This window comes from Carcharhinus amblyrhynchos, chromosome 32 (genome assembly GCF_965287045.1).
Source record: "Carcharhinus amblyrhynchos chromosome 32, sCarAmb.v2.hapA, whole genome shotgun sequence".
NCBI classification, from domain to species: Eukaryota; Metazoa; Chordata; class Chondrichthyes; order Carcharhiniformes; family Carcharhinidae; genus Carcharhinus; species Carcharhinus amblyrhynchos.
Window position 1 is genome coordinate 19,753,295 of NC_137355.1, and position 23,649 is coordinate 19,776,943.

Below are 23,649 nucleotides of genomic sequence, written 5' to 3' on the forward strand. Positions count from 1 at the left end.
ATCCTCAAATGTAAATTGGATGGTGTACTGTTTTATAGAGACAAGAGTGTTGTACCGTGTAATTCACAATGCCCTATTCTATTAAAATGCAGTGGCAACCCTCCAACACCATATATTTCATAGCAGGCTGGAAAGTGAATGGGTAAACCTACAAACAATGGAAATATTTAGTACGTACAAGACCAGTAATACCCTTATATGGGAAGACTCCACTTAGGTAGTTAAGCAACCACAGTTGGCAAATGAGCCAAGAGACAGGATCAAATTCAAATTAAAAAAAGGATGAAAGAAAATCCAGAGGCCTGGGGAAGCTACAAAAATCAGCAAAAGGATTCAGACAAAGTAATGAGATGCAAAACAGGATTTGGAAAAAGCTTGAAAAGAACATCAAAACCAACAGCAATTGTTTCATAAGTACATGAAGAGAAAGCGAGAGGAACAGGCAGAAAGTGGGCCTATTAAAATGGATGCAGGTGAAACTTGTTAAAGGAGAATTCTGTAACTTTGGAAGGAAAGAATGATTACATTACGTAGCATTACATAGGACAAACGGCACAGAAATGGGCCATTCAGCCCAACCAGTGTTGATGCTGTACTCGAGCTTCTTCCAATCTCTCCTCATCTAAATCTACCATCGTAACTATTTACTTCCTTCTCCTTGTCTAGATTCCCCATAAACGTATTATACTATTCACTTCAACCACTCCGTGTTAGCGAGTTTGACATGCTTACCACTCTTTGGATGAAGAATTTCCGTAGAACGGAACTAACACCAGTAAAGGAAATCCCAGATTAAGTTGAGGAGAGGTACCGAGCGGGTTTAATAATGCAAGTTCCCGTGGGTTTCTCCACGCTATCATTAAAGAGGTACCTTTGGTTCGAATATATTACCAACTCGAAGTGAACAAAATTTAAGAATTTGGAGATTCAGACGATTTCAACTGTTATTGTTAGAATAACGGAATGTTTGTTCACTCCTGGTGTGAATCACTCTGTAATTAGTCTGTTTCAGATCTGCTTTAGCTAACTGTTAGAATGGTGCATAGATGTAATCAGTCTTGGGGCTCAACATGCAAGTGGAATGAATAGTGTGTTAATTCATCACACACTGAGGAAGATGACACTCAATCAATCAATCCCTTACCACAGTCAATAGGAGATTCACAGCCCAAACCTGAGCTGCTATCATCTATATTCAAGTAAAGGGAGGAGGGAAAGACAAATGGATTAAAATTATTCAGCCCTCATATCCAAAGAGTTTCTAAATCAACAATGACTTGAATACACACAACATGTTTAACATGTTAAAATAATCAGGCAGGATACCAAGGCTGTGCACTGTCGAGTTGGACCTGAATGAGTAGCGAGGGAGGAAGGGTTATTCCTACGTGGAGGTTTAGTAGAGGTAACTCAGGATAGCTTCAGTCACACGGTCTTCAACTGGAGGAAGCTCTCACTCATACACAACTTAGTGACAGAGGGGCAGCCAAAGAGCCAACAAAGCTCATGGATCCAGAAGCTGAGCATCATAGAGAGGAAAACTACCCCAGACCACTGAATCATCCCACCTGCTGGCAGCACGTAGATGAGAAAAAGGGAGATGATTTGATTTATTATTGTCACATGTACCAAGATACAGTGGAAAGTATTGTTTTGCGCTGACTGTCTGACATGTTTGCAGTTTCTGTTGATGTATTCATGCAGGGCAGGGGACCATTGTGCACGCTTTTATTTTTTTGGCTCATTGTGAAGCTGCTTCTTCCTCCTGTTGGTCATGTTCCTTTAGTTCACGTGGCCTGGTCTCAACACAAGGCCCCAGTGTGCTTTGGGCCAGTTCCCACAGCACAAGGGTTGGGGAAGTGAATGGGGACGTGCTACTGGTCTCACTGCGGATTGGCCCAGTGATCCCAAAACAAAATCACTGGCCCAAAAATAGAAGCGCTAACCACTGTGCCACTGCAGTGTGTGTTTGTATGGGTGTCACTGTGACTCAACCACCTTCTTTTTGAAATTTGAGCTTTGTTTGTGCCAGCCCTCTGCCAAAAGTCCAAGTTGAGCGCGAAATATTCTACATGTCCGAGTTGGCTGTTTAGGGATAGGAGGGTAAACCGCTGCCAGATATATGCTGCTTGTAGTCAAGCAAGCAAGCAAAGCAGGAGCGAAACAAAGTAAATTCCATTTACACTCAGGCTATATTCCAAATTGCTATTTCATTATTCAGTAAATATCCCAGACTAATTATGCACCTCTGCGGAAATACAAAAGCAAATCAAAACACAGACACTTCTGTTGTAACCTCAACTAGTGAACACATGTAGAACATGCCCCTGTCTACATCAATGGAGACGAAGTAGAAATGGTTGAAAGCTTCAAGTTTCGAGGCGTCCAGATCACCACCTGTCCTGGTTCCCCCACCCCCTACCAGCACGATAATTAAGAAAGCCCACCAACGCCTTTACTTTCTCAGAAGACTAAGGAAATTTAGCATGTCAGCTACGACTCTCAACAACTTTTACAGATGCACTATAGAAAGCATTCTTTCTGGTTGTATCACTTGGTATGGCTCCTGCTCTGTCCAAGACTGCAAGAAACAACAAAAGGTCATGATTATGGCCAAATCGGCCGCACCCTGGACATTCTCTTTTCCACCTTTTTCCATTGGGAAAAAGATACAAAGGTTTGAGGTCACGTACCAACCAACTCAACAACAGCTTCTTTCCTGCTGCTGTCAGACTTTTGAACTGACCTACCTTGCATTAAGTTGATCTTTCTCTGCACCCTAGCTATGACTGCAACACTACATTCTGCACTCTCTCCTTTCCTTCTCTATGAATGCTTTGCTCTGTCTGTGTAGTGCGCAAGAAACAATACTTTTCACTGTGTGCTAACACATGTGGCAATAATAAATCAAATCATACATTGTATGTCTGATTGATGATCACAATCACAAGAACAAACTGAAAGCTAGACTGAATCACCACCCGAATTACTCCCACCTCTCTCCTGAAGGTAACTACTTCCCCACTGGGATGCATATCCATGATGTCCACAGTCTCACTCAGAAGCCATCTTTATGAAAGCTATTAAACTGGAGAGGCAGCATAGCTGACCCCCAACTACAACTTCCAGTGCAACATTTCAGCAGAGCTTTCTGAAAAGCATCCAGGGGTAAGAACACGAGTAGCTTTATTTCATCCCTTGGCCAGGGACATCGAGGCAAACTACCAAGCATCTTGCTGCCAAACTTATCTGAGTTTTCCATCATGAACAATTCTGGTGTTACGAATTACAGGGTAGCCTGGAAGGGTTCTTGACCCGTTAACACTTGAAACAGGAGTCCGGTTTGTCTCTAAGTAACTGTGAGTTAAAATTAGCCTTTCAGGAAACTGCTCATGTTTCTTACTTTGTAGAGATGTCAAGGACTGAAAACGTAGAAGTAGGCAGGGTAAGATCATTGACTTCTGCCTGGGAGGATAAAAGTCATTTCCCTTCAGTCATATAGACTCCAAGCCAGCTAGCAACTGTGGAGAAATCTGGTCAAACACTAAAAATCACCCACATCTTAAAACAGGGCTAAGTCCATGTCCGGTAAACCTGCTCTCAAGACATTATTAATTCCACAAACCTGTCTGACAACACAATCATGCAGGGACAGTCCTAACACAATCAAACATCACAGATACAATCCGTGGCAACAACGGAATTAAAAGGACTTTTTACAATGAGAAGCTACTTCCCTCTAACCAAGTAATGTACAGGGTCAGAAATCCACTCCATATTCCTTCAATTGGTTTGCTCCTGGTTTATAGAATCATTGCATCGCTACAGAGCAGAAGGAAGCCATTCGGTCCATTGAATTTGCACCGACCACAATCCCACCCTATTCCCTTAATCCCACATATTTACCCTGCTAATTCCCCTGACAATAGGGGCAATTTAGCATGGCCAATCAACTTAACCTGCACATCTTTGGACTGTGGGAGGAAACCAGAGCACTCAGGAGGAAACGTGAGCAGACACAGGGAGAACGTGCAAACTCCACACAGGCAGTGACCCAGGGCTGGAACTGAACCTAGTTCCCTGGCGCTGCGAGGCAGCAGTGCTAACCATTGTGCCACCCCATTTGGTTGGTTAGGAGGTGACGTGTTTTAAATACTGCACATGGTCTTGAGGCTCAGATGAGCCCAATTCTCACAATCACACTGGCTTCTTCACCAGATGTGTGTGAATGATCAGTCTCTGGCTCGGGACTACACTCACCAGTTACTCAAAGAACACCATTTTGTTGCAATTCCCCACATATGTTTGTGTAGCTTTATTATTTTAACTGCCAACTGCAATTCATGCCTTTGAAGTGGGGGGAATAAAACTTTAACTTTATGGAAAATAAACTGTGCGGTCTACATAAAATAAATACAATCCTGTGACAGTTATAATGTAATACTTTATATGCAACAGAAAACTCAGGGACCTGGAGCAAAATAATTATTTGGAAGAGAAATTAAACTTCTTTGGGAAAAAGCAGCTGGAAATGCACAGGAGGTCCTTTTATGCTTTCCTCTCTACATATGTTAATAGGCCACCTCAGGTTATGTCTCAGAAAGTAACACAACTCAACAATCTGACGTCAACCAGAATCATGAGTTGAGGGAAAACAGCAATATGATCTTAAGGTAAAGTTCAAAGTTTATTTATTAGTCACAAGTAAGGCTTACATTAACACTGCAATGAAGTTACTGAGAAAACCCTCCTATTCACCACACTCTGGCCCCTGTTTAGGTACACTAAGGGAGAATTTAGCACGCCAATGCACCTAACCAACATGTCTTTCAGGCTGTGGGAGGAAACCGGAGAACCCGGAGGAAACCCACACACCTCACAGTCAGTGACCCAAGCCAGGAATCGAACCCGGGTCCCTGGCGCTGTGAGGCAGCAGCGCTAACCACTGTGCCATCGTGCTAGGTGAAGCGTGATTTTGGCATTGGTTTAATTGTGGTGAACATGCAAAAAAACCATGGTTTATGCTGTTACTATAATATTAGGTATACACATAATAATAAAATGTACATTAGCCATTTTACTGTCTCTGTAGTTAGAAAGAGAGAGGCAGGAGTGTCCAAGCTTTTAATTTTGTGGGTCCCAGAATTTTAGTTGTTGATGCTGAGCGGTCTTGGTGATCTGGCTGAAGGCTCCAAGGACAGCCCATTACAAACCTCCAGGCACATAATTCAAATTGGATAAAATCAGAAAAAGTGCTGAGGCAAATGGAATTAAGGACTAGAATGCTTGTAGCATGATTGCAGTATGCGGCTCTAAGGTGACAGGTTAGACACCAGTGCGGCAAGAGGAGAGATTCCAGAGTTGATAAACCAGAATACAGCTAAGACAAATTTGCTTGTACCTCAACAAATGTCTGTAATTACCCCACAGAAATAGTGCTGTATCCTGCAGCTTAATTTTAAAAGTCTATCTTAGAAGTCTATCTTATTAGAATTGTTTCTTAGCTGTAATGCAAGTTATTTATCCCATCCAACCACACAAGATACAATATCCAGATAACCATGGCACAGCATCAACTCCAGCATCCCAGAGAATCTATCACAGCATCCAACTATACACAGAACTCTGGAGAAGAATGCTGTGGAGCGCCAGTGATGTTACAGATACTGCTGCATTTCCAGCTGTGTCCGTAACTAACGGGGCTTTGTACTACTGTATTCTGTGAGAAGAAAATGGTCACTTTGCTGCAGGGCCCAAGCTATACAGGGAGCGTCATCACACCAGTGGAACGCTTCAGTCACTGCTTTTGATTTATTATTGTCACATTTATTAATACAGTGAAAATAATGTTTCTTGTGTGCTATACAGACAAAGCAGTGTACAGAGAAGGAAAGGAGAGAGTGCAACATGTAGTGTTACAGTCATAGCTAGGGTGTAGAGAAAGATCAACTTAATGCAAGGTACATCCATTATAAAATCTGACAGCAGCAGGGAAGAAGCTGTTCTTGAGTCGGTTGGTACGTGACCTCAGACTTTTGTATCTTTCTCCCGACAGAAGGCGGAAGACAGAATGCCCGGGGTGCGTGGTGTCCTTAATTATGCTGGTTGCTTTGCCTAGGGAGCAGGAAGTGTAAACAGAGTGAATGGATGGGAGGCTGGTTTGTGTGATGCATTGGGCTATACTCACAACCTTTTGTAGTTTCTTCTGGTCTTGGTCTGGAAATATTCAAATACTGTGACAATCCCCAATTCAAATGTTTCCAGATCAAGCAGTCACTGATCCAGAAAAAGTCAGTATTGTTACTATTCACAGAACTGTCAACCTGTCAGAATTTCAGGCACCATACACATTTCAAGTTCTGACTAGATACCCGAGCCCAAAAACAGCCAGCGTTCACCAGAATCAGAGCAAGACCAGAAGGGAGTCCATGTTTCAACATGAGAAAACCTCTCACAATCTGCACAATGCATTTTAGAAACTGTATTCTGCAAATGTACTAAAACGAACCTACCTTGGCCTCCAGGGTACATGCATCTGAATGCTCGTCCAAGCTCCTCTGCTTGTACCCTGCCCGCTGGAGTCAGTTCCCCTCCCCACTTCAACACCAGAAGAAGTGATGGGTCATTTCTCCTCGAATCTGCAAAGCAACCAAGTCACATTAACCCTTTCAACAGTATTTAATATTGAACACATTACAAATCAGTGCGGATACACTCATTCCTCCATCCCACTAACTTGGTAAAGGGTGGGCAAATATGAGCTACATAAACCAGGGGATCTTGGGTTTGATCTGCAGTGTTAACTCTTAGAGGCACAGTAGAGGAGCAATGGATCTCAGCATGTGTGTGCTGGGAGATGGCAGGAAATCGTTCAGTGTTCTTGCTTCAGATAACAATCTGGTCACATACGCTGCTGGAAAATGCACGGAAGTGGAATTATATCAAGGATAGAGTTAACTAGGCTATGCTATCTTGCCAAGAGTTAAATAGTTTGCGGATACCATTACCTGGATTCGCATTTGAAGGTGGCCCCTGGAATGAAAAATTGTATGTCCGTTACCACCTTTCTCACCTCCCGGGGCGGCATGGTGTCACAGTGATTAGCGCTGCTGTCTCACAGAGCTAGGGATCCGGGTTCAATTCCCAGCTTGGGTCACTGTCTGTGTTTGCACATTCTCCTCCTGTCTTCATTGGCTTCCTCTGGGTGGTCCGGTTTCCTCCCACAGTCTGAAAGATATGCGGGTTAGGTGGACTGGCTGCGCTAAATTGCTCCTTAATGTTAGGGGGACTATCTAGGGTAAATGCATGGGGTTATGGGACTAGGACCTGGTTGGGATTGTGGTTGGTGCAGATTCAATGGACTGTTTGGCCTCCTTCTGCACTGTAGGGATCCTATGATTCTCCCCAAGTTAAAACCTCATGGATTCACGTTTCATCCAGTGACATGAACACACAAAATTCCCCAGTGTAGTTCCAGCTGCATTGCTGGAGATGCCATTTTCCAAGTAAAATGATAAGCAAAGTCCATCTTCTCGGCTGGGTACATCTAACTGTAAATCACATACCTTCTTCTTCACTGGAGGTCTTGGGTTGTCCATGAGGCAAGTATGTCATCTGAACCTTCCTGTTGATCCCAGAAAAATGACCATACCTGTTTAAAAAGAAACAAACGCTGACATGAAGAGGGGGAAGGGGGGGAAATCAGGAATTTGATGACCAGCCATGGTCAAAATGAAGGGTGGTGCAGGCTAGAAGGGCTGAATGGCCTACTCCTTCCTGCTTCTAATTTCGATGCAGAATTGAAGAAAAAAGTTCAATATTGACGAAATTCAAATTGAAAAACAGAAAATGCTGATTATGTTCAGCCTCTAGAAGAGCACGGTAGGGGAGAGTTTAAAGGGTGAAGATTGAGACACTGCCTTGAGCAGTAGCAATTTGAGGATTTGGCTGGCAGTTCAAGTTGATTCTCTTAGAATCCCAGTAAACATCAGAAATCCTATTCCAGCCCAAACCTAGCTGTATGGTTTGCCTCAGTTAAAGGTTTGATGTTAGGGTATTTCTGCCTCATTATGCTATGCTTTAAAGCCATATTTTTTGAGACTCCGCTTGGAATTCTGGCTTTTGAGCTTAGAAATTTGAAAGTACAAGGCAAGCAAAGTTTTGCGTAAACAGAAGCTTTCATGGTCACACAGCTATGAATTTTTTTTTGGAAGCTGGAGACTGCCTGTACCCAGTATTTTTAATAACAAAGGATAATCAAACTATTATATTGTTAGTAGCAGCTGTCTGTTTTCCAGTTGTTGCTCAGTCAAATGCTGTAAGGTTTCTGGGTCTAGCTGCAAAGTCAGTCCCCAACTCTTTCTCTCTCTTGTTTCTGTTACATTAAAATTAAATGATGCTCATTAGCACAGCTGCTTCACAACTCTAAGGACCCGGGTTCAATTCCCGGCTTGGGTCACTGTCTGTGTAGAATTTGCATGTTCTCCCCGTGTCTGTGTGGGTTTCCTCCAGGTGCTCTGGTTTCCTCCCACAGTCCAAAAGATGTGCTGGTTAGGGTGCACTGACCTGCACAGGTGCCGGAGTGTGGCAACTAGGGGAATTTCACAGTGACTTCATTGCAGTGTTAATGTAAGTCTTGCTTGTGGCTAAGCAAGCTTAAGATTGTACCAATTGCCCACGGTCTATATGGAGGAATGAAGGGATCTTACCTCAGTAGTTAAGCGTAATATCGAGAGCCAGGAGTAGTTATAAAAATAGACACAACTGTAACCATGTTAGCATAGTAACATCTGCATTGCAATTACTTTCTCCCTTGGAGGACTTACATTTCCAGCACAGTCTTCAGCTGCTCCAGTTTGGATTTCTTCTCCTCTATCTCACAGTCGTTATGCTGCCCCAGGTCAGCTAGAAGCTCACGGGTGATGTCTAGAACTTCCTAAGAATCGAGATCAGACAACTACAACCAGATTCAAGGACACAAGACAATGCTAACTCCCAGCCCCTCAGGGAGCACACAATACTAGTCTCAACACAGCTTCTCCTGATGCTGCTTTTGTAACGGGGGTCTTTGGGTCTTCTCTGGACACAGCATTGCTCCTGATGGCAAAAGTAAATCACTACTCCCACACCATGCAGCGTACATTTTTTGATCATGTTGCAAATCACATTCTAAACTTACCACATGTAACAGGCAGAGGAGGATCACCCAATGGGCAAAGAAAATTAAATATTTGCTACATGTATGTAAGGTTGACAGGTTTCGGTAAGCTAGGTGAAGAAAATCTATTCCCATAAACCAATGGTACAGGACTAGAGGATGTAGATTTATGGTTATGGGATGAGACGCAGGGCAGGTATGTGAGGGAGAAATTTGTTTTGCAGTGAGTGGCAATGACTTGGAACTCACTACCAATGAGGGTTGTAGAAGTGGAGGCAATTAATGATTTCAAAAGGAAATCTGATAGGCAATTGAATGTGCAGGGCTATGGAAACAGAGTCAGGGGTTCGGGACACTGGATTGCTCTATACAGAGTAAGCATGGATAAGATGGACTGAATGGCCTCCTTCTGTGCTGTAATACCTCTATGACTCTACACTATGGGGTAAAAGGACAGGGAAGCTGTTTACAAACCAAAACCTAACAAAATGTGATCAGAAAAGCAATGTTCTATTTTTTCAGCACTGATTGTTTAAAAGGGCAGTAAGAAGTCTCACAATGCCAGGTTAAAATCTAACAGGTTTATTTGGAATCAGGAGCTTTCAGAGCGCTGCTTCTTCATCACCCACCTGATGAAGGAGCAGCACTCTGAAAGCTCGTGATTCCAAATAAACCTGTTGGACTTTAACCTGGTTTGAGAGACTTCTCACTGTGCCCACCCCAATCCAACGCCGGAATGTCCACATCATGTTTGTGATGCATAGCGAAGGGAGACATAGGAAATGGAGGTGGAATGTAAGCAACACAACCGGGAATCTACTTCCTACATTATCTGTCAATGGGAGGATAAACTCAAAGCTCTGTTACTATTCCAGACCCTGCTTCAAAAGATTCTCCAACGAGACCCTCTGGATCCAAAAAGCCTCACCAACATTCTCAGTATCTGGGTTGGGGATACTGTGTGAACACAACATTTGCAGAATCTTGTGTTCTCCACCCTGCACCCCTCAAACCTGAAACTATTGTTTAGCAGTTAGATCATGGGAGTTCCTTGGAGCTGTCAGTTCTTGCACTGGGTCTCCACACCTCCATAAAAAACCCATTGAAATTCATCACACTACAGCTTCTTCCTTCCTGCTGTCAGACTTTTGCATTAAGTTGATCTTTCTCTACACCCTAGTTATGATGGTAACACTACATTTTGCACCCTCTCCTTTCCTTCTCTAAAAGGACTGTACACTCTGTATGGTGTGCAAGAAACAATACTTTTCACTGTATATCAATACACGTGGCAATAATAAATCAAAGAATGATCTCGTACCTGAAGCTGCTTTGGCTTCTTTAGCTTTAGTTTGCCAGTCTTGTATCCTTCGTACTTCTCAAACAGGTCAAAAAACCTGCAAGAAATGTTTGAAAACAAAGATAGTCAGACATCAAGTTAAAGCCCCGTAAATATTTTGGTAAGTTTAGAGAACTTAATCCTGTGGAAGTTACTCAATTTACAGGTGACTTCAGACTTCCTTGCTATGCTCAAGTAATTTGATGCAAGTTATCAAAAACTTTCTTGAGACGGTTAAAAACCATCACACAGATACGCGAAACAAATCCCTACTGGAAAGACTGGAAGTCTCAGTGGAACTACCTGGGGTGAAAGAAATAAATTGTGGTGTTACAAGATTAACTTTGGCCACAGGCATGTTGTGTATTTAACTGTTGCCAAAAAAATGCTAGTGTATTAGTAGTGCTGTACATTAATAAGCATTACTCACCAAGAGTTACACAATTGCACAGCTCTTTAACTCAAATTAGATTTGGATGAAAAAGCTTCAACTTATTTGACTTCGGAACGCCATCTTGACCGCTGTATTGCTTCTCATGTCCTGTCTCACCAACACTTGCTGTCAACCCCATCCCAGCTGTTGATCACACCATGTCTATAAAATGGCTTCCCAAATGCCATCCTAAGACCTGTCCTTCATAAATATTGACATCGTGCTCTGCTGTAGCTAAAAGTTTACTTACTGCACGATTCTGTAAGGGCATTGGGACTTTACTTTTGATATCCTAGTTTACGGCATTATTTGGTTGAGCCAAAATAAAAGCAAATTACTGTGGATGCTGGAATCTGAAACAAAAACAGAAAATGCTGGAAAATCACAGCAGATCCAACAGCAAGTCTGACAGCTCTGACAAAGAGTCATCCAGACCTCAAAACAGTAGTTCCATTCTCTCTCCATAAAGACTGTCAGACCTGCTGAGATTTTCCAGCATTTTCATTGAATCCTGACATACGGGAGTCCATTCTGCCCATCGAGTCTGCACTGACTTGCCAATAGAGCATCTTACCTCGGCCCTGTCTCTGTCACCCTGCACACCTGCCCCACTAATCCCCCTAACATACAGTAAGGAACAATTTAGCACAGCCAATCTACCTAACCTACACATCTTTGGAGTGTGGGAGGAAACAAGCAGCTGGAGAAACCCACACAGACATGGGGAGAATGAGCAAACTCCACACAAGGCCACAATTGAACCTGATTCCCTGGCACTGAGAGGCCGCAGTGCTAAACACTGTGCCACCGTGCTTTTGTTTTGATTTAGTTGCGCCCTCCAGACAAACTCATCAAGGTGTTAAAAAAAATTATCTAGACTTTTCAGAGAGCCAGTTAGTGGGGTAAATGTGTGGGGAATAGAGTCTGGGTGGGATGTGCTCAGTACTGACCTGATGGGTCCAATGGCCTCCTTCTGACCTGGAGGGATTCTAAGATTCTGTCACTTCTTCCCATGGAGATAAGCTATTTCTCCATGTTTGGTTATAAGCCATTCAACTGGTGTGGGAGATGGGTTGTACAGAAAATTCAACTGTTTAATGTGAAGCCTGTAAATCCACTGGAGGGAGCTTTACCACATTTCTGTGATGGATCTTTAATCCCAGCCAGACAGCAAGGTACAATTGAAGGATACTTCCATTTTGTACATACGTATACACAAAACTCCAAAATGTTTGGCTTCAGACAGTTAAAGAGAAGATAAAGTTTGGGCAGCAAAGATGTAGTTACAACAGCAGTAGCTTAAGTGTCAGGAGTGGTTAGCACTCTCGCCTCGGAGAGAGAAGGTTGTGGGTTCAAAACACTTCAAAGACTTCAGCAGGAAACACTGCTGTAGGGGCTCTGCACTGTTGGAGGCAGTCTTTCCGATGAGACATGAAACTGTGGCCCCAGCTTTCAAAGAAAAGCAGGGGAGATTAACCGTTGACCGGGACAATATATTTTCCTCAAGCAAAACCACTTCTAAAACAAACACTCTGGTCATTATCACACCGCTCTTTGCGGAAGCTTGCTGGACTGCCACATTTCCTAGATGACAACATTGATTGTACCTCTAAAGTACTTCACTGGCTGTAGAATGATTTGGGATGTTCTGAGAGGAGTCCAAAGATGGGCGGGTTAGGTTGATTGGCTGTGCTAAATTATCCTTAGTGTCAGGGAATTAGTAGGGTAAATATGTGGGATTATGGGGATAGGGCCTGCATGGGATTGTGGTCAGTGCAAACTTGATGGGCCAAATGGCCTCCTTCTGCACTATACGGATTCTATGGGATCTTGACAGTGGTTGTTGAAAAACAAATTTGTCTTTTGTTTTATAGCAGCAGCTGTGTTGGAGAAATTCTTGTAAACGAGTAGATATCTTTGCTGAAGACAAATGAGATTGTCCAAATAGCGTTGTGCAATCGCATTAAGTGTTCCCACACTAGATTTTCTCAGTCTGACCTTAGACTCCAAGAGGTTAAGCCTACCACGAGTTGGATTATCAAAATTTCAAGTCAGACATTCCCCTTTTGGTTTAGTCAGTCAAAAATCAATTTGAAAATGTGGTCATAAAATCAAAAACCATAAATGGGTTTGGGGTTCAGCCCAGCCCTGTAACCACACAATCCAGTCACATCCCTGTTCATCTGCTCTTAGTATAAAGGTACATATAGCCCACCTTTCCACAGATACTCTCAACCCTCCCAGTGGGGAGCTTGGCGACCAGAGCTGAATACAATAAGAACAAAGAAAATTACAGCACAGGAACAGGCTCTTCAGCCCTCCAAGCCTGCACCAAACATGCTGCCCAACTTAACTACAACCCCCTATCCTTCCAGGGCCCATATAGTCCAATGAAAGCTAACTGGAAGCATACAGACTTCAATAAGACCATCTCTTCTTTATGGTCAGCACAGTGGTTAGTACTGCCACCTCAGAGTGCCAGGGCCCTGGGTTCAATTCCCTGCTTGAGTCACTATCTGTGTGAAGTCTGTACGTTCTCCCCATGTCTGTGTGGGTTTCCTCTGGGTGCCCCAGTTTCCTCCCACAGTCTGAAAGATGTGCAGGTTCGGGTGCATTGGCCATTCTAAAATCTCCCTCAGTGTACCAAAACAGGCGCCAGAATGTGGCGATTAGGGGATTTTCACAGTAACTTAATTGCAGTGTTAATGTAAGCCAACTTGTGACTAATAGACTTAACATTAAATTTTATGCTCCATTGGTTTAGCAGTTCAGCTCAGAATAAGAGTCATACGGACTCGAAACGTTGATTCTGTTTCTCTCTGCACTGATGCTGCCAGGCCTGCTGAGCATTTCCAGCATTTTCTGTTTTTATTTCAGTATTTACCTTGCTTTGTTACCTTGTTTAGGGGCAGCACGGTGATTAGCACTGCTGCCACAGAGCGCCAGGGATCCAGGTTCAATTCCCGGCTTGGGTCACTGACTGTGTGAAGTTTGCACATTCTCCCCGTGTCTGTGTGGGTTTCCTCCGACACTCCAAGACATATGGGGTTAGGCTGATTGGTCATGATAAATTGCCCCTTAGTGTCAGGGGGCATCAGCAAGGTAAATACGTGGGGTTATGGCCTGGCTGGGATTGTGGTTGGTGCAGACTTGATGGGCTGAATGGCCTCTTTCTGCACTGTAGAGATTCTATGATATCTTGCTATGTTGCTCTGGGGTAAATGGTAAATGGGGTAAGTGTCAGCTATCAATCCCAAATCACTTGCATCTTCTGCCCGAGGTAGTTTACTATTAGTTACCTTTTCTTCAGATGTGAGAGAACTGAGGCCTCACATGGCCTCAGGAACATGGGTTCAATCCTGGCCTGGGGTCATTGTGTGTGGAGTTTTACATTCCTCCCCCGTGTTTTTCCTCCCGGTGCTCCTCCCATATCTCCCATTTCTCCAGCTTCCTCCCATACTCCAAAGATACGCAGGTTAGGTTGATTGGCCATGCTAAATTGACCGTTGTCATCAAGGGGATTAGCAGGCTAAATCCGTGTTGGAACGGGGGTAGGGTCTGGGTGGGATTGCTGTTGGTATGGGCCTGATGGCCTCCTCCTGTACTGTGGTGATTCTATCGTACCGATCTATGAACTTCATTCTCTTCAATATGATTTTGCATCTCTTCATATCCCACGAATCCCAACAATGATGATGTTCTGTCATTAAAGTATCGTCACTGCCTGTGTATTTCAATCTCATCATAGATAATATTTTGACTTTGTGACTTGTTAAAAGAAAGAAATTAATCTTGCAGGGTCTTATCAGGTCATTGCTATTGTTGGCCAGTTTATATCCTGCATTGTGAACACACGATCTGATATTAAGAGCAGTGAGATTGCATCTATATTTAGATGCTGGGGTAGGGGCTGTATCCTAAATGTACTTTGCTGCAGCTTCCCTGGCCACTACAGAGGACACTGGAAATCAGTGCAGACTATGGTCACATGAAGGTCAGTCTGAAGGGGCAACCATTCCAGTTACACCTTTCATAGTAATTTTTCCTGCAAACTAAATATTAAACGCTGTGTGCACTGGATTAAAGCAGCAGTTGACAGCTGCTGGGGCTGTGGTTGCCTGTAAACACGAGGGAGTTACAATATCACCAAAGTCTCAAAAGATCACTGGCAATCATTCAGACAGGAAAACAGCGAGTATCAGGCCTTGCTTATCAGAATGCAGCCACGATAACCTGGCCACGATTAAGATAAATGTAGAATCTGACATACCAAGCCTGTGCCTGTAAGCCAATTTAACCAATGGCATTGACACGTGCCAAATTTAAAAAAGGAATTTGGGCAAATCAGCAGCTAGTAAGTCTGACTCCAGTCAGGAAATAATCACATTAACGTGCAGATAATGTACAACTTTTAGATACATGCTGTGGAATGTGTCAGTCAAGGACAAGCAATCTCACAGAGAGTAACCTTCCCCAGAGTCTGTCCACCGTCTACAAGGCACATGCCAGGAATGTGATGCAAACACTCCCCTTGCCTGGATGGGTGCAACTCCAACAATATTCAAGAAGCTTGACACTATCCAGGACAAAGCAGCCCTGCTTGATTGGCACCCCATCCACAAACATTCATTCCTACCACCATCTACTCACAGTGGCAGCAGTGTACGCCATCTACAAGATACACAGTAGGAACTCTCCGAGGCACTTGAAACAGCACCTTCCAAACTTTCAACCACTGCCATCCAGAAAGACAAGGGCAGCAGACATATGGAACACCACCACGTGGAGGTTCCCTTCCAAGCCACCCTCATCCTGACTTGAAAACATGTCACCGTTTCTTCACTGACACTGAGTTAAAGCTCTGGAATGCCCTCCCTAACAGCGCAATGGGTGCACCATGGACTGCACTGGTTCAAAAAGGTAGCTCACCGCTAGTTCCTTGAGGGCAATTAGAGACGGACAAAAAATACTAGCCTAGCCAATGATACCCACATGCCATGAATGAACAAAAGAATAAAAAAAAGTGAAATCAAATTTAAAGACAGTGGAACATTAACTTGTTAGTATGTAGCATCAAATTACTTCCATGATTGACAGAAAACGAAAGTAAATAGAGAGAAAGAGCCTGCAATTATATAGTGCCCTTCACAGCCACCAGATGTTCTAAGGCTTTTTCAAGCCAATGAAGTACTTTTTGAAGTGTTGTGATGTAGGAAACAAACAGCCAATTTGGGTACAGAAAGCTCCCACAAGCAGCAGTTAGTTATGCCTAGATAACCTGCTGCAGCAATGTTGGTCGAGGGGTAAGTGCTGATGTTGGTCGAGGGGTTAGGTGTTGATTATGACACAGAGGAACATACTCTCAAATTAGTGCCCTGAGATCTTTTGCAATCGCCTCAAAGAGTAGGTACGGGATATTGGCCAAATGTGGACAATTGGGACTGGCTGGGAGGGCACCACGGTCAGCATGGACCAGTTGAGCAGAAGGGCTTGTTTCCGTGCTGTATTGCTCTATTTTCCAATTAGATGGGGCCTCAACGTAACATCTCACCTGAAAAGGCACCTTTAACAGGGCAGCTGTCCCTAAGAACTATAATGGAGTATGCGCTCAAATCTCCAGAAGGTGACTTGAACACATGACCTTCTGACTCCCACACTAGAATGCTCCCCGCTAAGTCACAGCATGGAAATAATGTTTTGAGGATCACACCAACTAGGCCAAGTTTCAAAGTTTATTTATTAGTGTCACAAGTAGGCTTACATTAACACTGTAGTGAAGTTACTGTGAAAATGCCCTAGTCGCCACACTCTGGCACCTGTTCAGATAACTGAGGGAGAATTTAGCACGGCCAATGCATCTAACCAGCAGGTCTTTTGGACTGTGGGAGGAAACTGGAAGAAACCTACGCAGACACGGGAAGAATGTGCAGATTCCACACAAACGATGACACAAGCTGGGAATCAACCTTCTCTCTATTTACTTTCATTTTCTGTCAATTCATGGAAGCAATTTGATACTGCATGCTAATAGTTAATGTTCCAATGCCAGAGTTTAATTCTGCCTTTACATTTGATTTAAAATGCCAGGTCCCTTGGCAGCAGTGCTAATCACTGTGACTCCGTGCTGCCCAGATAAGCTGATGACACAAGTTGCTCTCAAGTGACCTGCCATTAGAATCACATAATCCCCACAGTGCAGAAAGAAGCCGTTTGACCCATCAAGTCTGCACCAACCACAATCCCATCCAGGTCGTATCCCCATAACCTCATGCATCTACCCTTGCTAGACCCTGTGACGCTAAGGGGCAATTTACCATGGCCAATCCAGCTAACCTGCACTTCTTTGGAGTGTGGGAGAAAACCGAGGCACCCAGAAGAAGTCCACGCAGACACGGGAAAACATGCAAACTCCGCACACACAGTGATCCAAGCCAGGAATTGAACCCGGGTCCCTGGCGCTGTGAGGCAGCAGTGCTGACCACTGTGCCACCCTACGCCCATTTCTCCTCCTCCTCCAACAAATCCTTACAACCTGTACAATTAGAGCAGATTTTTACTAACTTTGGATGCATAACTTCCATCTTCATCTTTTGCTTGGGGGTTCGGTCTCCGTGTCGAATGATTGCAATCACACAGCGCAGCTCCATCCTGTATAACATACAGCATGATGAGTACTTTGATCAGAACATCAGAAAACTAAATTAAACTAAACTTCACAAAAAATAAATCCATCAAACAAGTCAAAGTTTTTAGGTATGACAATGCAGCATAATATCCTGGAATTACAGAACAATCTATAGCAAAGAAAGTGGCTATTTGGCTTATAGAGCCCATGCTCACTGTTAGATGAAGCTATTCAAATGAATCCTGTTCTTCTGCTATTTACCTTTAACTCTATAAAGATTTTCCCTTCAAATATTTATCTTTTGAAGATCACTATTGAATTGGCTTCTGCTCTTTCCAGCAGAGCAACCAGACCATAAATTACTTCTGATTCTGTTTGCCAATCAGTTCAAATCAGGGTGGCAATGTGGCACAGTGGTTAGCACTGCTGCTTCACAACTGCCCCAGGGACCTGGCTTTGAGTCCCAGCTTGGGTCACTGTCCGTGTGGATTTTGCATGTTCTCCCCTTGTGTGGGTTTCCTCGGGGTACTCCAGTTTCCTCCCACAATCCAAAGGTGTGCGGGTTAGGTGGATTGGCCATGCTAAATTGCCGCTTAGTGTGAGGGGAACTAGCTAAGGTAAATGTATGGGGGTAGGATTATAGTTGGTGCAGACTCTGCTGCGCCAAATGGCCTCCTTCTGTACTGCAGGATTCAATGAAAGTCTGTCCTATCACAATCAAAACCATTCATAATTTTAGAAATCACAGAAACCCCAGAGCACAGAAAGAGGCCATTCGGCCCATCGAGTCTGCACTGACCACAATCCCACCCCAGGCCCTACCCCTATATCCCTACATATTTAAACTAATCCTTCTCACCTACGCATCTCAGGACACTAAGGGCAATTTTAGCATAGCCAATCAACCTAACCCACACATCTTTGGACTGTGGGAGGAAACCGGAGCGTCTGGAGGAAACCCATGCAGACACAAGAAAAATGTGCAAACTCCACACAAACGGTGACCCAAGCCGGGAATCGAACCCAGGTCCCTGGAGCTATGAAGCAGCAGTGCTAACCACTGTACTACCATGCCACTCATTTTGAAGACTGGATGTTAGTGTACCTTTAAGGAATGTTTTTATTAAATTCTCTGCAACTCTCATAGCTTCAGTTTTTTTCTTCATTATGGCACTGACTAGCTGCTAGAAATCCTTTTATTGCTACTTCAATGGTTTAAATGGGGTTTTGTTTATCTTTCCTCTGGGATCTTTAATGACACTGCATTGTGGAGGGAAAGATTGATTGACAAGTCAAAGTCAGGTGGTTTCTCCTAGGAAAAAAAATCTAAGAATTCATTTTCAGTTTTAGTTTAGAAGGGAGTGGATATCAGACTGAAAGTAGTGTTTTTTTTCTCTCTCTCTCCCCCAGGTATTAGAGATTCTGCTCGTTAGCTGAAAGCAAGGTTTCTTGCCTTCCAGGAGTGGAAAATCTGCTTCTGTTGGTTGGCTTGATAGAGTCTCCCTCTCTGGTGTTTTGGAAAACTGTTCTAACTTCAAACTATTCTGGGTGGATCCAGAGGATTGCTAGAAGTTACAAAGCTGAGAAGGCATGATTTCAATTCTCCAACCAAAGGGCTGAAGCTGTTCTGACTCCAAGCTTGTCTGTGCATACCTCAAGAGAATGGCAGCATTTAACCAAAGGTCTAAATTCCAGTATCACGCGAGCATCTGTCTTTTCTGTGATAAACCTGTGGCAAAGGTTTTGGTTATAGGGTTTTGTTGGAACAGTGTTTAGCTGTTAAGGTTGATACTACATCAAGACTGTTTTTTCCTTGCTTGCAATTGGTAAAAGGTATTGTTAATTTTCTTTCCATACATGTTAACTATATTCTTAAATAAACTTTGTTTGATAAAAGCTCCCTAGTGGGTCATTTGAATCATATCTGAAGTGAAGTATTTCATGTTCACCTGAGCCACATTCAAAGCGCAAAACGTATGACCCAGGCGGACTTCATAAAACACTTCAGAGTTTCTGATCTGAACTATATTAATACCTCCATTAAATCTCCCTTTAGCCTTCTCTGACTTACGGTGAACAGCCCCTGCTTCTGTGGGCTGTTTGTTCAACTGAAGTCCCTCTTTCCTGCTTTCATTCACATTAAACATATTTCGCTCAGAAAATTATGCAGCTTAAACAGAAGTTTAAATAGACCTCTGATTTCAGGTTTTCATAGATTAGAAATCCTACAGTGCAGACGGAGGCCATTTGGCCCAATGTGTCTGCACCGAAACAATCTCTCCCAGGCCCTCTCCCCATAACTCCACATATTTACCCTGCTAATCTCTCTAACCTATGCATCCTGGGACACTAAGGGGATCAGGAGTTATAGGGAAAAGGTAGGAGAATGGGGAAGAGAAAAAAAAAACAGCCATGATTGAATGGCAGAGCAGATTTGATGGGCTGAGTGGCCTAATTCTGCTCCTATGTCTTATGGGGCAATTTAGCATGGACAATCAACAAAAATAACCCAACCTTCAGAGAGGGACACCTGCAATATGGATTCAGAAAAACATGTGCCTACTGATTTGCATTCAATGAATTATAGAATCACTACAGTGCAGGAGATCATTCAGCCCATCGAGTCTGCACTGACCACAATCTCACCCAAACCCTATTCCTGTAACCCCACATATCTATCCTGCTAATCCCCCTGACATTAGGATCAATTTAGCATGGCCACTCAACCTAACCTACACATCTTCGTACGTAAGAGGAAACCGGAGCCCCCGGAGGAAACCCACAATGACACAGGGAGAACTTTACACAGACAGTGACCCAAGTCGGGAATTACACTCGGGTCCCTGGCGCTGTAAGACACAGATGCTAACCACTGTGCCACCCTCATGTATTTTGTGGTTAGAAATCTCCCTCCTCACATTTACTGACCTCGCAGTTTTAACTTACATAGTGCCTGAAGTGGTTGGAACAATGGGAATATCTTCAGCTTCTGTGGGTATGGACCACGGTATCTGTAGCTGAGGCGCAAGCTCCCGCATAATTATATTACTGCAAAGAAAGGCAAATTCAATTCAATCTGATTTCTTCCACACAGTGCTGTGGCATATGTGAAGTAGATAAATCCTAAAATGTAATGTGGAAAACAACAGAAAATGCACATTGACTCCCCATTAACATCTGAAAAGAGAAAAAAAAGAGTTTTGAGTTGTAAGAAGAGTTCCAAACCAACGTTCCTCCTGAAATATTAACCAAATTTTCCAGATGCTGATGTATTGCTACATTTCTAAAGTTAAAAATGTTTATTTATTAGTGTCACAAGTAAGGTTTACATTAACACTGCAATGAAGATACTGTGAAAATCCCCTAGTTGCCACACTCCGGCGCCTGATCGGGTACACTGAGGGAGAATTTAGCACGGCCAATGCACCCTAACCAGCACGCCTTTCAGACGGTGGGAGGAGAGGAGCACCCAGAGGAAACCCTGCAGACATGAGGAGAATGTGCAAACTCTGCACAGACAGTGACCTGAGGCTGGAATCAAACCCAGGTCCCTGGCACTGAGAGGCAGCCGTGCTAACCACTGTGCCACCATGCCGCCCCTCGTTTCTAGTTTTGCTCATCATCTTTTCATTAAGTTAAGAATTAAATGTCCTCTCTGTTAATATGAATACTGCTCACATCCTTCAACAATATCATTGCACACCAACACAAAACACTTAAAACTAAATAATAAAAGAAATTTAAAAAGGTGGTTCACATTACAAGACACAGTCAGACAGCAGAGAGAGTTGAAGGCTTAGCTTAATCTCCAAATTCAAATAATATGAATGTGTTCTATTTGGAATTTAAATCCTGGAGGATAAGAGAGCAAACTATATATAAACTCGTACTTCTAGTGATCTTAAAATTAATTTACCAGTTATTTTAAAAAGCCATTGAAATAACTTTTCAAATTGGTGGCATACAAGCACTGTATTTTTAAAGGCAGGGGAGGTATTTTAATCATAGGAGATATTCAGCCAACGTGTGCAGCACCAAAAACCTCTGACTTTGTCTGTCACTGGGATTCTCCAGTGCCATGGTGGTGAATGAAGCTTTGGCTGAGCACCAAATTCTCCATTCTTGCTGGCAGCAGAGCAGGAATGAACAAGATCGGAGAATCCCGCCTCAGAAATCACACCACTGGACTAAACTTCACAAATGCAAAATTGAAGAGCCATATATTCTCTTTAGAGGGAAACAATTACTTACATGGCCTCATTTGGGTATTATGTACAGTATCTACATATATTAAAAGTCTTGTGTCTGCAATATTGTACCTCACTATAACATCGTACTGAACATTTAAAGTAATTTATGGAACATCTCAGGGCTGATCCCATTGTTGGTCAATACTTGTTACTGGACACTATTGGCCAGATTGCAATACTGGTCATTGTTAACTGTAGGTCATACTGACTCTTACAACATGTGGAATCTATATTCTTACCTCCAACATTTATTTTCATCTATTTACAATTTTTATTCTCTTTCAAACAAAATTTTCCTCCCTGTACCAGGTTGAAGTCTACTTTATCACACTGCTGTGCCTAGCCCAGGGCAACCTCTAGCCCAGAACTAGCCCATTTCAGCCTCAACATTTAATCCAGCCTCTTATTGCCCTGCCCAGTCCAACCATGCAGCTTTCCTGATGTCTTCACTGTCACTCAACTGTTTGGACATAAGAAATAAGAAAACATAAGAAATAGGAGCAGGAGTAGGCCATGTAGCCCCTCGAGCCTGCCCCGAACCATAGTTGCCACTTAGCACTGCCCTACTCCATGGTGGCACGGTGGCAAGCACTGCTGTTTCACAGTGCAAGGGATCTAGGTTCGATTACCAGCTTGGGTCACTGTCTGTGCGGAGTCTGCACATTCTCCCCGTGTCTGCATGGGTTTCCTCCAGGTGCTCTGGTTTCCTCCCACAGTCTGAAAGACGTGCTGGTTAAGTGTATTGGTCATGCGAAATTCTCCCTCAGCGTACCCAAACAGGAGTGTGGCAACTAGGAGAATTTCACAGTAACTTCACTGCAGTATTAATGTAAGCCTACTTATGACACGAATAAATAAACTCTAAAACATTTTTAAAACTTGCCGCTGATAAATGGCAAAACCTGACTGCTCCTTTCAGCATAATTGTTAGGTCTTCACATTTTAAAAGTACAATCTTTTATGCAAAATGCTGCTCAAAAATATCCTTGTCTGATGCTTACCCGAGGATTTTTGCACAGTCGTCGTAGTATTTCATAGAGTTTTTCACAAAGCTGAATCCATTGACGTCACAAACATAGGAGTGTCCATTAGCACGTAGCAGATCAAAGCCACAAACCGTTTGCTACATAAAACAAAGTAGTGCACAGAAGACAAGTCAATGCAGTTTGCTCCACATCGTTAGAAATCTGACAGGCTTGCATTCCCAATACTGAATCAGACCAAGCAAATATTATATGTTTTTAAATGATCTCTTTTCCTCTCTCCCCCATCCTAAAGTTATTAAGGGTCTTTCTGGGCTTTACAGCCCCACACCTCCAATGAGTGAGCACAGCCTGCCAGATGTCTCGCAGCAGAGATCAACTGGGATCTCATCAATCACCTGTACACTCGCGGTATCCACAGGGTTGGCTGGTTAGCGACCAGAAGTGGGAACTCTGGCTGCTGCTCCCCAAAAACTCCAGGTGGAACCAAGGAAAATCTGCAAGTTTCCCACTCAGAACGGAAAGGAAGACCCCAACCTGGGAGGGTATAAGGGTGGGGTGAAAGGTACAACAGTATGGCTGAGTAATTCTTAGGAAACACTTGAAGGCCCAAGAAAGAAGTGGCAAGACAATAAATTCCGAGTGACAGTTCAAAGGGACAAAGTAAGATAGCCAGAGGAGGCTATTATAATGTAATCGGTGACAACTTTGTATCAGATGTAATATGACCAATGATAACCAGCTGTAACAGTCAGCTGCCCCAGCAAACTATGGAACCAATTACAGAATGATGCAATGGTCAGCTGACTCACTATAAATAAGAACCTGTTGGGAATTGTGGGGAGTTTAGATTGGCCAAGGT

The 23,649-nt window shown here is 43.4% G+C and overlaps 1 protein-coding gene across 8 annotated transcripts in view; it reads right to left on the reverse strand.

Moving 5' to 3' along the window:
• ppip5k1a (diphosphoinositol pentakisphosphate kinase 1a) overlaps positions 1-23,649 on the reverse strand; it is a 153,165-nt gene that overhangs the window by 86,326 nt on the left and 43,190 nt on the right. For all 8 annotated transcript variants that reach the window (XM_080216069.1, XM_080216066.1, XM_080216068.1 and 5 more), the window contains 7 exons: positions 22,806-22,927; positions 20,501-20,602; positions 17,491-17,577; positions 10,479-10,554; positions 8,826-8,935; positions 7,566-7,651; positions 6,513-6,638 (listed from right to left, as the gene is read on the reverse strand). In XM_080216069.1, coding sequence (XP_080072195.1) covers positions 6,513-6,638; positions 7,566-7,651; positions 8,826-8,935; positions 10,479-10,554; positions 17,491-17,577; positions 20,501-20,602; positions 22,806-22,927 — 709 coding nt within the window. The remainder of the gene's footprint in view (positions 1-6,512; positions 6,639-7,565; positions 7,652-8,825; positions 8,936-10,478; positions 10,555-17,490; positions 17,578-20,500; positions 20,603-22,805; positions 22,928-23,649) is intronic.